Source organism: Pan troglodytes, chromosome 7, assembly GCF_028858775.2.
Source record: "Pan troglodytes isolate AG18354 chromosome 7, NHGRI_mPanTro3-v2.0_pri, whole genome shotgun sequence".
Lineage (NCBI taxonomy): Eukaryota > Metazoa > Chordata > Mammalia > Primates > Hominidae > Pan > Pan troglodytes.
Window position 1 is genome coordinate 18,686,662 of NC_072405.2, and position 12,153 is coordinate 18,698,814.

The window sequence follows — 12,153 nt, forward strand, 5'->3', positions numbered from 1 at the left end:
CTTCAGGTATTTTGGCACTCTGTTGTTAGGTGCATGTGTTTATACTTGTTATATTATCGTGATAGATTAACTTGCTAACATTACAAAATGCCCTTCTTCATCTTTAGTACCGATTTTGTCTTAAAGTTTGTTTTGTGCACTGTTGGTATAGCCACTACAGCTCTCCTTTGGTTATTGTTTGTATGGCAAATCTCTTTCCATCCTTTTACTTTCAGTCTCTTTGTTTCCATGAATCTAAAGTGTAAAGAAAAAGTGTTCCTGGACCAAACTGAGAGTTGGGCTGCTATTTCTCACAGCCCAATAACAAGATGCAAATAAACTCGGGAGGAAGAGAGTTTTTATTTCTGCAACCAGTTATAGGGAGAAGTCCTGGAAATTATCGCCAGACCAACTTAAAATTACAAAGTTTCCCAGAGCTTATATACCTTCCAAGCTATATGTTTATGTGTAAGTGTGCATTCATCTAAAGACATAAGTTATTAACTTCTTTTAATCTATAACTAAGGTCTGAGTCCCGAAGACCTTCCTCTGGAGCCTCAGTAAATGTACTTAATCTAAATGGGTCCAGGTGCTGGGGTTATTACCCTTACCTTGTCGCCTGCTAAATCACTGATATTTGGGGAGTTCCTTCAGACCTCTGTAAACTTGTTTAATCCTAAACGGGTCCTGTTAAGAACTCCTTCATTAGTTTGTCATGCTTTAAGGTCCAGGAAAGGCCTAAGCAAAACTCTTAGTGGGCTTTTGTTACATTCCAGCCTTTATATCAGGGCACTGGCTTTTTAAGCTTTTAATATTTAACTTAACCCCTCAGTGGATACTAAAGCAGTTGTTATGGAGTCTTGCGTTAGTGAGACTTGGCCTGCCATGAAAGGGAACAATTTGTGACTAGGTGAGCACCTGTGGGAGGTGTCCTCTGCAGCTGCCATCTGGATGCTACATGAGGTCATTAGTGAGGTAATATCAGGGCACAGCTACTGGTCTACCACTCTGTATGACTCTGAGACACTCACAAGAATCTTTCATTAAAAGAAACTTCAACTAGGTTCCAGAGCATTTTTTTAAGATAAAGCAATGCAGTATTTGGAATGAGTAAGTAGTATTCCAGTTTCATGGTGTTCTGTAAGCTAGCAGCTGCATTTGCACTGTGGAGACCTGGGGAGGAAGACCATCTGCCAGCAGAAAATTACTGTGAACTGGACTCTTAAGACCAAATACCCCACTTCCCACTTCCCTGGGGTAATTCCTGTATAAATGAGGGAAACACTCTAGGTTTCTTGAGGGCTGTGTTTCAAATCTCTTTTGGAAAACAGTGGATCATATGTAAATACAGTGAATCTAAAAATTGAACCAATCAAGCATTAAAAGGGTTCCCCCAATGGATAGTTCCATAGAAAGAATTTAATATGTACAGATAAAGTGTTGGAAAAGATGACAATGCAAAGCGGGAGCAATGAGGCAACCCTACTGATAGTCACAGCAGAAATCTCCTACTGCCCTAAGGTTTGAGAAAAAATGGAAGGATTTGTGTGAGCCTGGGAGCAGCACTGGCTGGCAGAAGCTAAACTTGCGGTGGGACTGCCAGGTGAGTGCAGAAGACAGAAAAGCAGCGGCCTTGCTGAGCAGGAAAAGCCACTGCTGGAAAAGAGAGGGAGTCGGGGAGAAATTCACATTGTCCTTCCTTCTTCAATCTCCCATTCTCGTAGGAAACACGTTGACCAAAACTAGCCAGAAGTCAGGAAGCCTGGAAAATGTAGTTTGCAACTAATAGTTCCCATTTTACTCAGCAAAGCAGAAAAAAACAAGGAACAGATTTGAGCACAAAGAGACAAATAATAGGCCCAAATATTAAACAAAACATTGTTTAATCTCATACATTAAAACTAAGTAACCAAGTTCAAGTCACTGGTCATAGGGCTGGTAATTTTGGCCTTTATTTTGTGAAGCTGGATTTTATTTCACAAGGCAAAATTAGACAGTCAACCATTTATGCACATTCTGTGTTGAACATTTTAAGTTAATCTCTAATCATTTTCTTTCACAGGTAAATACACCATAAGTACTAGAATCAATGAATGATAATATTTAGACAAACCAAGAAATAATGTGAATATAAAAATAATGTATTATATTTGATAGAATTATTATTCCATTAACATAGTTAGTACATATAGATGGATACGTAAAACATGACAGCAATGTGCACAGCAGTTACTGGATCCTAGCTATGGCTCTGAAGAATTAACAGCCTCTTGAGCCTCAATATTTTCAAATGTAAATAGGAGTAATAAAACCTACCTCATAAGGTAATCATGAGTCATATGAGAGAAGTATGGAAAATACTTCATAAATTGTAAGGTACTCTACATATACATAGTAGTGGTATCTGATTGAGCAGATACTAGGTACACACTCATGTCTTGATGTTTTTTAAAGGTCATCTCGCCCAGCATGGTGGCTCATGCCTATAATCCTAGCACTTTTGGAGGCCAAGGCGAGCAGATCACCTGAGGTCAGGAGATCGAGACCAGCCTTGCCAACATGGTGAAACCTCATCTCTAGTAAAAATACAAAAATTAGCCAGGCATGGCGGTGTGCGCCTGTAGTCCCAGCTATTTGGGAGGCTGAAGCAGGAGAATTGCTTGAACCCGGGAGGTGGAGGTTGCAGTGAGCCAAGATCGAGCCACTGCACTCCAGCCTGGGCGACAGAGTGAGACTCCTTCTCAAAAAAAAAAAAAGAAAAAAAGTCATCTTTAAAAAATAAGCAATAAAACGAAACAAAGGGAGAAAGAAATGAGAATGATTCTGAGACTCACTCACTGTGTGATTTGGATAAGCCACATAACTTCTCTTGAACTTCTTTGAATATCCAGGTCTGCTTCTAAGGCCAGAAGTGTGCTGGTCTGGTTTGTCAGATCCTCTGTCTGCAGCAGAGAAAGTTCAGCCTGCAATTTCCATCGGGCTTCTCATTCTCCAAGCACTCCTTCCTGCATTTTCCCCGACCAAGCTTGCACGACTCACAGACAGCAAACTCACCTGTGCCAAGAAAGAGCTGCTGAGGGAGCTTTCCAGGAAATGTCTAGAAATGGGGAACATGTCAAAGACCACCAAAAAAAAAAAAAAAGGGACAGTTCGTACGTATGATTGCAAAGAATATTTTCAAGAATCAGCCCAGATTTTTCAAAAATAGTTTCTGCTTTTTGCAGTAGGGAGTTGGGGAGAGTTAATTTTTAAGCAACAGATCATCGCAATTCCTACTCTCCAAGTGTTTATAATCTTGCAGGGATCAAAAGTAAACCACAGACAGACAAAGAGACATACATATTACAGAACTATAAAAATACATACCTGATATGACTGTGAAGTTTACTGGACAAAAAATGGGAGGGGTATATTGTGGTTTTTTAAAGATCCTTGAAGATCAACTCTAGTTTGGGCCTAGTAACCGGCAGGTTAAGGTCCATATTCTCATTTGTCCAGTGGCCATTCTAGAAGCACCTGACTGCATTTTTAAATCAGTTTAGGGATCAAATGGAATATTATATGTAAATATTTTCATGATAATAATACCTACCACATAGGACTGTTTTGAGGATTACATGACAAAGTCCATGTAAAGTTTTTAGCAGGATGCCTGGTACAGAGCAAACACTCAAGGACTAGTAGCAACCTTAATATTTCTCACTTTGAAATTCTGTCTAAAACCATTTCAACTTTGTCTACAATATTTCTTTTAGTTTTGTTTACAATGTCCTTTCTTTCTGTATAATATGACTTCAAAGAAAAAGAAAAGATCTGGGGGCTATTTGTTATGAATAGCTTTTCTGCAATGGTGCTGAGTTTTCATTGAGGCAACCTCTCTCTTTAATTTGAGCTTCCTTCAACTAACCTCATGCATTTGTGACATATATTATTACCAGACTTAGCAGCAGAGCTTGCAAGAGATGGGCAGGCATGTTCACAGAGCAGTGCTAATTGGCTGGTACAAGAATAAATCTAAGAACTTGGTTTAGTGAGCACCAACAGCTAATGGGAAAAGCCACTGAGTCCAAATCTCTATGGCCAAATTACAGTCCAGTCACAAAGATATTTTTCTGTGAAATCAAAAATATCCAAATATTATACTTGGAACAAGAGAAAGAGAAGAAGATAAGTTAGTGAACTGATTTTTCAGACAATTCTATTTCTGCCACTATCTCTGTCCCCTCTTTGCCTCCAGACATCAGAGAAAGCTAACAGCGGCAGAGTTCCTAAGAGAAAAAATAATTATATACAAGAGATTTAACTTACCTGATGGAAATGGTTGGGAAAAATCAAGTCCTGCCTGGCACCCTAAATTCAAAACAAAATACATTTTGAAAATTAAAATCAACACAGGAATTAACACTGTATAAAACACTCCCAACTTCACATGTGACATAGCATAACAGGAGACAGTAGATCACAGAGTTGCAATCTTTATTCTGTTTCTCAAGGCCAGCATTCCAGGTAACCAGCAAAAACAAATTACAAAAAAAAAATACACTCTATGCTGTTTGCTCTTAGTAAATGTCACTGTAGGTCTAAGAAATTCCCATGACAGGTGCCATGAGAGCTTGACCATTAAGGTCAAACATGGAAGAATCAACAGGCTTTATAATCTGCCCAATCAAAATCCCATCCATTTTTACTTACCTGATGACAGTTGAACCAAAATGAAGAACATAGCAAATAGAAAAAAAAATGTCTTCTTGATCAGGGCCATCTTTTAGGGAAGACTCTTCAGAATAGAGATTGGGATTTCCTTGAGAAGACCCAAATGAGAGGCTCATTTTTATTTAAAAGTAATGGGGAGATGCTCTTGATCCGTGAAGTGAATCAATAAAACACAATTATATGCTCCATTTCCCAGGATAAAGGGATGATATCATGGATAATAACCCTTGGCATCCAGAAAGCCTTTTATTTTGGGGAGTCTAACTGGTGTAGTGGAAAGAACACCAGGCTAGAGGTTGAAAGAGCAGGGGCCATGTGAGTTTCCACCATACTAATGCAGGGGCCAGAAGATAGTGACCCCTTTCATCTCTTCCAGCTTCTGTTTTCTGGGAGAAAATAAGAAGCCACTTGCAAATTCTGCCTGCCTCTCAAGGTGTTGTAAGAATCTAGTATGATTATAATGCAAAAGTGTTTTGAATATGTGGAATGCTTGGAAGGAGGCCTGGTACCATGTAAGAACTCAATAAATGTGGACTCTCACTTTTCTAGCTTTCATTTTTATTCTCTACAAGTATCACAGGGAGAAAAGGAGGGGTAGCAATCATTTTGTCAAGTTAGCTCTAAAACCCCTTTCCTGTAAGATATCACCTCATGCACCAAAGCCATAATTACTGCATATTTTAAAATCATTAAGGACATGAGTATTGGCCCAGATGGGTGGCTTATGTCTATTATCGTAGCTTTTGGGAGCCTAAGGCAGGTAGATTGCTTGAGCCCAGGTGTCTAGGGCAAGGCATGATGGTTACCAGCCCCTTGCTGCACCAACAGTGCCATGGTACAGGTGAGCAGCATGGCAGGACCAAGCACGAAAAGCGTGCAGCATACAGCAAGATTCACATTTTTTAACAAATATATGCTTAGGTCAAGCCCTTTGCCAAGTTTACAAAGCTCAAAAAGACTGAATCTGGAATTCAGATTCCACTTCACTACGGTTCATCAGCTCTTAACTGAAGTATTGAGATATTGTATAATTACTCCCATTTTACATATGAGTAAACCAAAGCTGTTCAGGAACACAGCCAGGATTAGAAACCAAACTACTGGACTCCAGATTTTTTTATTTTTTCTGTGTCTGCCCTACTCTGTCCTCCCTTCATCCCCACTTTCCTTCTTGAAAACTTTCCAGAATCAGAAAAATGATGAGCTGTAGACTGAGTGACACCCACTGAGGTTGGGTGGGCTCTGCGCAGCAGAGCATGGAAATCCTCTCGTTTCTGCTAAGCCTCACTGATCAAGATGTTACTTGGTCTGGAGAAATGTATAAATGTGGGTGTTTGCTGCTCTTTCCTCATGGACACGGTGCTGATCTCTCAAGACCCACCCAGTCATGAGGACTTTCCTCTTTCTCTTTGCCGTGCTCTTCTTTCTGACCCCAGGTAAAATGGGCATCTTTACAGGGAAGGTGATCGGAGGTGGTGTCCCAGAGACAGGGTCCGCTTCAGTGAATGCCTGGGCGTGATCAACCCATCTACTACAAGAGGTGATATCCCCCAACGCCTCTTCTGTAATTCCTTTGCATTTTACATTGTTATCTAGGAGGGGCTCTCACAGGTTTGAAAGAATAAAAGAAGGCCAGGAAAGATGCCTTTTGGCATCCCATCTCATGCTCACTAACAAAAACAAAAATTGAGAAAAAATTAAAAACAAGGACAGCAGTCTATGAACCTTTTAAAATGTAGTTATGGTAGAGATTGAGACAGGTAAGGAGAAGGGACAGGTAAGGATCTGAGCTTAGAGACACCTATGCACTCATGCCAGTCATGGCAACAGGTAAAGCAGCATAACTTGGACTGCCATTTCTTGATCACATATCATGAATCCAAGTACTGTGATGAGAGCTTCACATAAAATGCATCTAGTCTTCCAGTGCCAGCGCCTTTAAGGAAAACTCTGTCTTACCCCTAATTTAATGGAAGTTAGAGAAAATCTTTTTGGGTTCGAAGGTCCATTTTACAAATTTTATTACAGATGCAGAAATTGTGCCTCAGATGGGCTCAGTGCTTCTCAGAGTCTTATAGATAACCAAAACAAAGCCAGGGTAGGAGCCCAAAACCAACTGTCTTGCCACAGTAAGAGGCATTAAAGACACCCTTCCCATATCAAAACTCTCTTCATTTTCTCCTGCTCCTGGGAATCTCCAGTGGCTCCAATTGTATCCTCTTCAAAATTAAGGCTTAAGACCAGGCTCATGTGAGCCTCCAGAGAGCTGAAGAAAGGGATTCTCAGAGCCCACAGTAAGTCCCAATTTGTGCCAGATACCAGTGATATACGATCTCAGGTATAATGCTCAACTTTTCACATCAGCTGCTCATAGCTCTGGTCTGTTTTGTGACAAGCCTGTGAGAGTAGATTCTGTGTCAAAACACGAGGATCTAGGACCCACAGTGACCTATGCCGTATTCAGGCCACTGGTTTTGATATGCACATTCGAAACTGGCCAGAGGTATCTTTTTCAGATCACTCATACTTATTATATAATAAGTCAAAAAAAAGATGTTATATACTACAAAATTATCTGTTAGATAAAACTATAATTATAAAAGTATAATTAGTTACTATAATTATTATGTAATTACAGATACTTATCTATAATTACATAATGCTTGTTATATAATTATTAGATAATCTAATAATTATCTATTAGATATACTAGAGTATAATACTATAATATAATAGTATTAGAGAAAATCTTTTTGGTTTAGTATAGTATTATAGTATAGCATAGTATATACTATAATTATTTACTGATGTTACAGTATGGTATTTTACTAGTATTATATACTATATAGTATTGTACTAGTATATATTTTATATATATATATATATATATATTTTTTTTTTTTTTTTTGAGATAGAGTCTCACTCTGTTCCCCGGGCTGGAGTGCAGTTTCACAATCTCAGCTCACTGCAACCTCTGCCACCTGGGTTCATGCGATTCTCCTGCCTCAGCCTCCTGAGTAGCTGGGATTACAGGCATGTGCCACCTTGCCTGGCTAATTTTTTGTATTTTTAGTAGAGACGGGGTTTCACCGTGTTGGTCAGCCTGGTCTCGATCTCCTGACCTCGTGATCCACCCTCCTCAGCCTCCCAAAGTGCTGGGATTATAGGTGTGAGACACTGCACCTGGCCAGATACTATATTATACTAGTATATTATTACTAGTAGTATTATATATTAGTATGTAGTATAGTATATATACTAGTATAATGCTCTAGTATATAGTATAGTATACATACTAGTATAATACTCTAGTATATAGCATAGTATACATACTAGTATAATACTCTAGTATATAGTATAGTGTATATACTAGTATAATACACTAGTATATAGTATAGTGTATATACTAGTATAATACACTAATATATAGTATAGTATATATACTATTATAATACTCTGGTATATAGTATAGTATATATACTAGTATAATACTCTAGTATATAGTATAGTATATACTACTACTATGATAATATAGTATATATACTATATTATCATAGTAGTAGTATATACTAGTACATAGTATAGTGTACATACTAGTATAATACACTAGTATATAGTATAGTATACTAGTATAATACACTAGTATATAGTATAGTATACTAGTATAATACACTAGTATATAGTATATATACTACTATTACACACTAGTATATAGTATAGTATATATACTAGTATAATACTATAGTATACACTATTATACCAGTATATACTATAATACTAGTATTTTTATAGTATATACTAAGCTATACTATGATACTATACTAAAGCAAAAAGATTTTATCTGAATACCACGCTATAGTCTATAGTATAGTATTATATTAGTATCTGCCTTACAGTAGGGCAGAGAGAACATAGACCCCTGCCAGTGAGAGCCAGAGTTCATCGAGCTTTGAAACAGTGGAGTATTTTCACTTATGAACTGATGTGCTGATCCTGGATAATCACTAGTGCATATGCTGGCACTAATCCACCTGGCGGTAAGTTTTACGTAGATTTGAATTAGGCACCTTTATATGTTGACATTAAATGTATATACATTATAGTATAGACATTAAATGCAATCTCTGTACATCTGATGCCTTCATTATATATACACAAATTGGGCAGCTCTAAAATGTTGATCCTGATAAGACGTGCTGTCTGTCCTTAACTTGAAGCGGGCTGCTCTTGGGACTGCTACTGATAAAGCCCTAAGGTGGGAACTGGAATTCTCCGCAAAATGAACTGAGAAAATCTTAGAAAAACATTCCCAACATGCTGCACCCTCCTTCTCTAAAGCACAAGTTTTCCGCAGTCGTTGCTTTGGTGAATATGGAGGAGAAATCAGGCTGAGCCTTCCAAGCAAGTTTCTATGTACCACAGTAAATTCATTCTCTTTTTATATCTTTATCCCTTCCTTTGCTCTGGTCTGGAGCTATCTCCTCAGTCTCAGCTCTTGCTCTACTCTCACCAAGTAGCAGCCTCTGAGAGTGCACTAGGAAAATTAGCAGCCTCTGGGAGTGTTTATGGGAACAAGTTGATAATTATCCCCAACAGATTTCGATTAAAGAACCATAGCTTACATTTCCCAAAGCTCCTACACAGCTTGGTCTCAAATGCTGGAAGACAAATGTATTCTTTACGGTATTTCACCCTGTGTGACTATGAGACTGAAATATCAGATAAAAATCAGGTCCCCTACCATCTCATCTACCGGTAGGATATGGCACTATGACAGCTTGTGAAAAAATCTTCACCAAGTAGTCATACAACTGTATCTGGTAAACATACATGTCTGAAAAGGGAATTAATCCAAATGGCTCCTTCCCTCGTGTAGCCAAGAATGCATTTTTTGATGAGAAATGCAACAAACTTAAAGGGACATGCAAGAACAATTGCGGGAAAAATGAAGAACTTATTGCTCTCTGCCAGAAGTCTCTGAAATGCTGTCGGACCATCCAGCCATGTGGGAGCATTATAGATTAATGCAGAAGATTTAGGTTTCCAGAGAAGCATACATAACCGAGCTTCTTTTTACTCTTGCCTCTGCTGTAGGCAGACACTTTAATAAAAATAAATGACTGTCTTTGCTCAGTTTGTCAAGTGTTTCATTTAGAAAGGAGAACAACACTGCCTGACCTTGATGCTCCCTCCATCCCGGTTTATTTTTCTATCATTCTGGAGTAGATAAATTGTCCCAAAGCCATCTGATATTTTTCTTAAAAGAGGACTAGAAGAGACTAGAAATCAACAAATCTCTAGCTTGTACTCAATCTAGTAAGTTGGCGCTTACTAACCTATTGACATGAAAGAAGTAAACAAAAGAAAATAAAGAAAAGAGAGAGAGGGAGGTGGAAAGAAGATGAATAGGTAGAGAAATGAGCACACTTTTTTTTAATACCAAACAAAATTTTATTCTTTTTTTTCCTTTTCTTTTTATTATACTTTAAGTTCTAGGGTACATGTGCACAATGTGCAGGTTTGTTACATATGTATACGTGTGCCATGTTGGTGTGCTGCACCCATTAACTCATCATTTACATTAGGTATATCTCCTAATGCTATCCCTCCCCCCTCCCCCCACCCCACAACAGGCCCCGGTGTGTGATGTTCCCCTTCCTGTGTCCAAGTGTTCTCATTGTTCAATTCCCACCTATGAGTGAGAACATGCGGTGTTTGGTTTTTTGTCCTTGAAACTGGAAACCATCATTCTCATCAAACTATCGCAAGAGCACACTTTTTAAAAATTTTTACCATCATGCCATATGCCCACATAAATGAGCATACGTTTACATGAATAGCTACATGAACGACAAATTGATGGATAGGCGGTCCATTTATCAAAGACTTTTATGTGTCACACACACACCTGTCTAAATTAATCATCATGACTCCATGTCTTTAATTGGGGCTAGTTAAATATTTTCTATAGACTTGTTCTCTACACGTAAGTCTGAGATAAAATTTGCTGACAGGCAAGGGAGTCATAATTACCTCTATGAGTCTCAGTAACTCCAGTGATTTAGACCCTCTTCCCCAAATCACTGCCTACGATTTTCCTAGGAACTGGCTGACAGTTTACCTTCTGATTCTAAGCCTCAAAATTACTGTTATGGTGGGAATGTGTTCTTCCAAAATTAATGCTGAAGCCTAATCCCCACTCTGGTGATTAACAGATGAGGCCTTTGAGGAGGTGATTAAGCCTCAAGGGCCCTGCCCTCATGAATGGAATTAGCACCCTTATAAAAGAGGTTGAAAGAAACTGCCTTGCTCCTTCCACCATGGGAGGACACAGCGTTTGTCTCTTCTGCGATGTGAAGGCTGAGCAACAAGGTGCTATCTTGAAAGCACAAACTGGGTCCTCAGGATATAATAAATCTTTTGAGGTCTTCCAGCCCCTAAAACTGTAAGTAATAAATTTCTATTGTTTATAAATCACCCAGTATAAGATATTTTATTATAGCAGCATGAATGGACTGAGACAATTACTTAGTTTAAGTAAGAATTTCCTATCATGTTTCCAGTGCTTAAGAGTTAGTTTTGGTTTCCTGCTGGCTCAGAAATCTTGCCTTAACTCCCCTTTAATTTTTCAAAGTCGAAAGATTTAATTCTATTAGAATCAATAACCCTTTCATGAAAAGGAAGTTTTAGTTACACTTTCTATTTTGAGATAATTGTAGATTCCTCTACAGTTCCAAAAATAATAATAATAATGCAGAGAGATACCCAGATCTTTTACTCTATTTTCCTCAATAGAAACATCTTTGTAAAACCATAGTGCAATATCACAACCAGGTTATTGACACTGATGCATAACATTTCCATTATCAGGAGGACTTCTCATGTTACCCTTTCAGAGCCACTCTCTTCCCTCACACCTCCACCTCCGTCTTAACCCCTGTATAAGTGATTTCTTCTCCATTTCTACAATTTCGCCCTTTTAGGAATGCCATATAAATGGAATGTATATATCCTTATTAGACTGGCTTTTTTCAGTCAGCATAACTTTCTGGGGATTCATCCAGGTTGTTGCATTTATCAATAGCTCTTTCCTTCTTATTGTCGGGCAGTATTCCAGGATACGGATGAACCACAGTTTGTTTAATCACTCCCTCATCGTAGGCCATCTCTCTCTCTCTTTCTCTCCCTCCCTCTTTTCCCCCACTTCATTGCCTCCTCTTCTCCTCTCTACCTCTCCTTCTCTTTCTCTTTTGCATAGGGATATCTAATTGTTCAAGCACCATTTGTTGAGAAGACTATTCTTCCTCCATTACCTTTGCTTCTTTGATAGAGAGGAGTTGCTTTGATCTTTTCTGAGCTATCCATTCTGTTGTGTTTCTCTGTTTGATCTATTTATTTATTGCTTCACCACTCCCACACTGCCTTCATCATTGCAGTTTTTTAGTGAGTCTTGATATAAGG

At 38.5% G+C, this 12,153-nt stretch overlaps 2 protein-coding genes across 2 annotated transcripts; one reads left to right on the plus strand and one right to left on the minus strand.

Annotated features, from left to right (window-relative positions):
- Positions 1-2,908: 2,908 nt before the first annotated feature.
- DEFB105A (defensin, beta 105A) lies at positions 2,909-4,741 on the minus strand. The gene is made up of 3 exons (NM_001129753.1): positions 4,672-4,741; positions 4,288-4,329; positions 2,909-3,033 (listed from the first exon to the last, which is right to left on the minus strand). Exons 1-3 carry the CDS (start codon positions 4,739-4,741, stop codon positions 2,909-2,911), a joined length of 237 nt encoding a protein of 78 aa, NP_001123225.1.
- Positions 4,742-6,041: 1,300 nt separating this feature from the next.
- Positions 6,042-9,817, plus strand: LOC129388386 (beta-defensin 106A). The gene is made up of 2 exons (XM_055078611.2): positions 6,042-6,128; positions 9,569-9,817. The coding sequence occupies exons 1-2, from the start codon at positions 6,080-6,082 to the stop codon at positions 9,715-9,717; spliced, it is 198 nt and encodes a 65-aa protein (XP_054934586.1). The 5' UTR covers positions 6,042-6,079; the 3' UTR covers positions 9,718-9,817.
- The last annotated feature ends 2,336 nt before the right edge of the window (positions 9,818-12,153 follow it).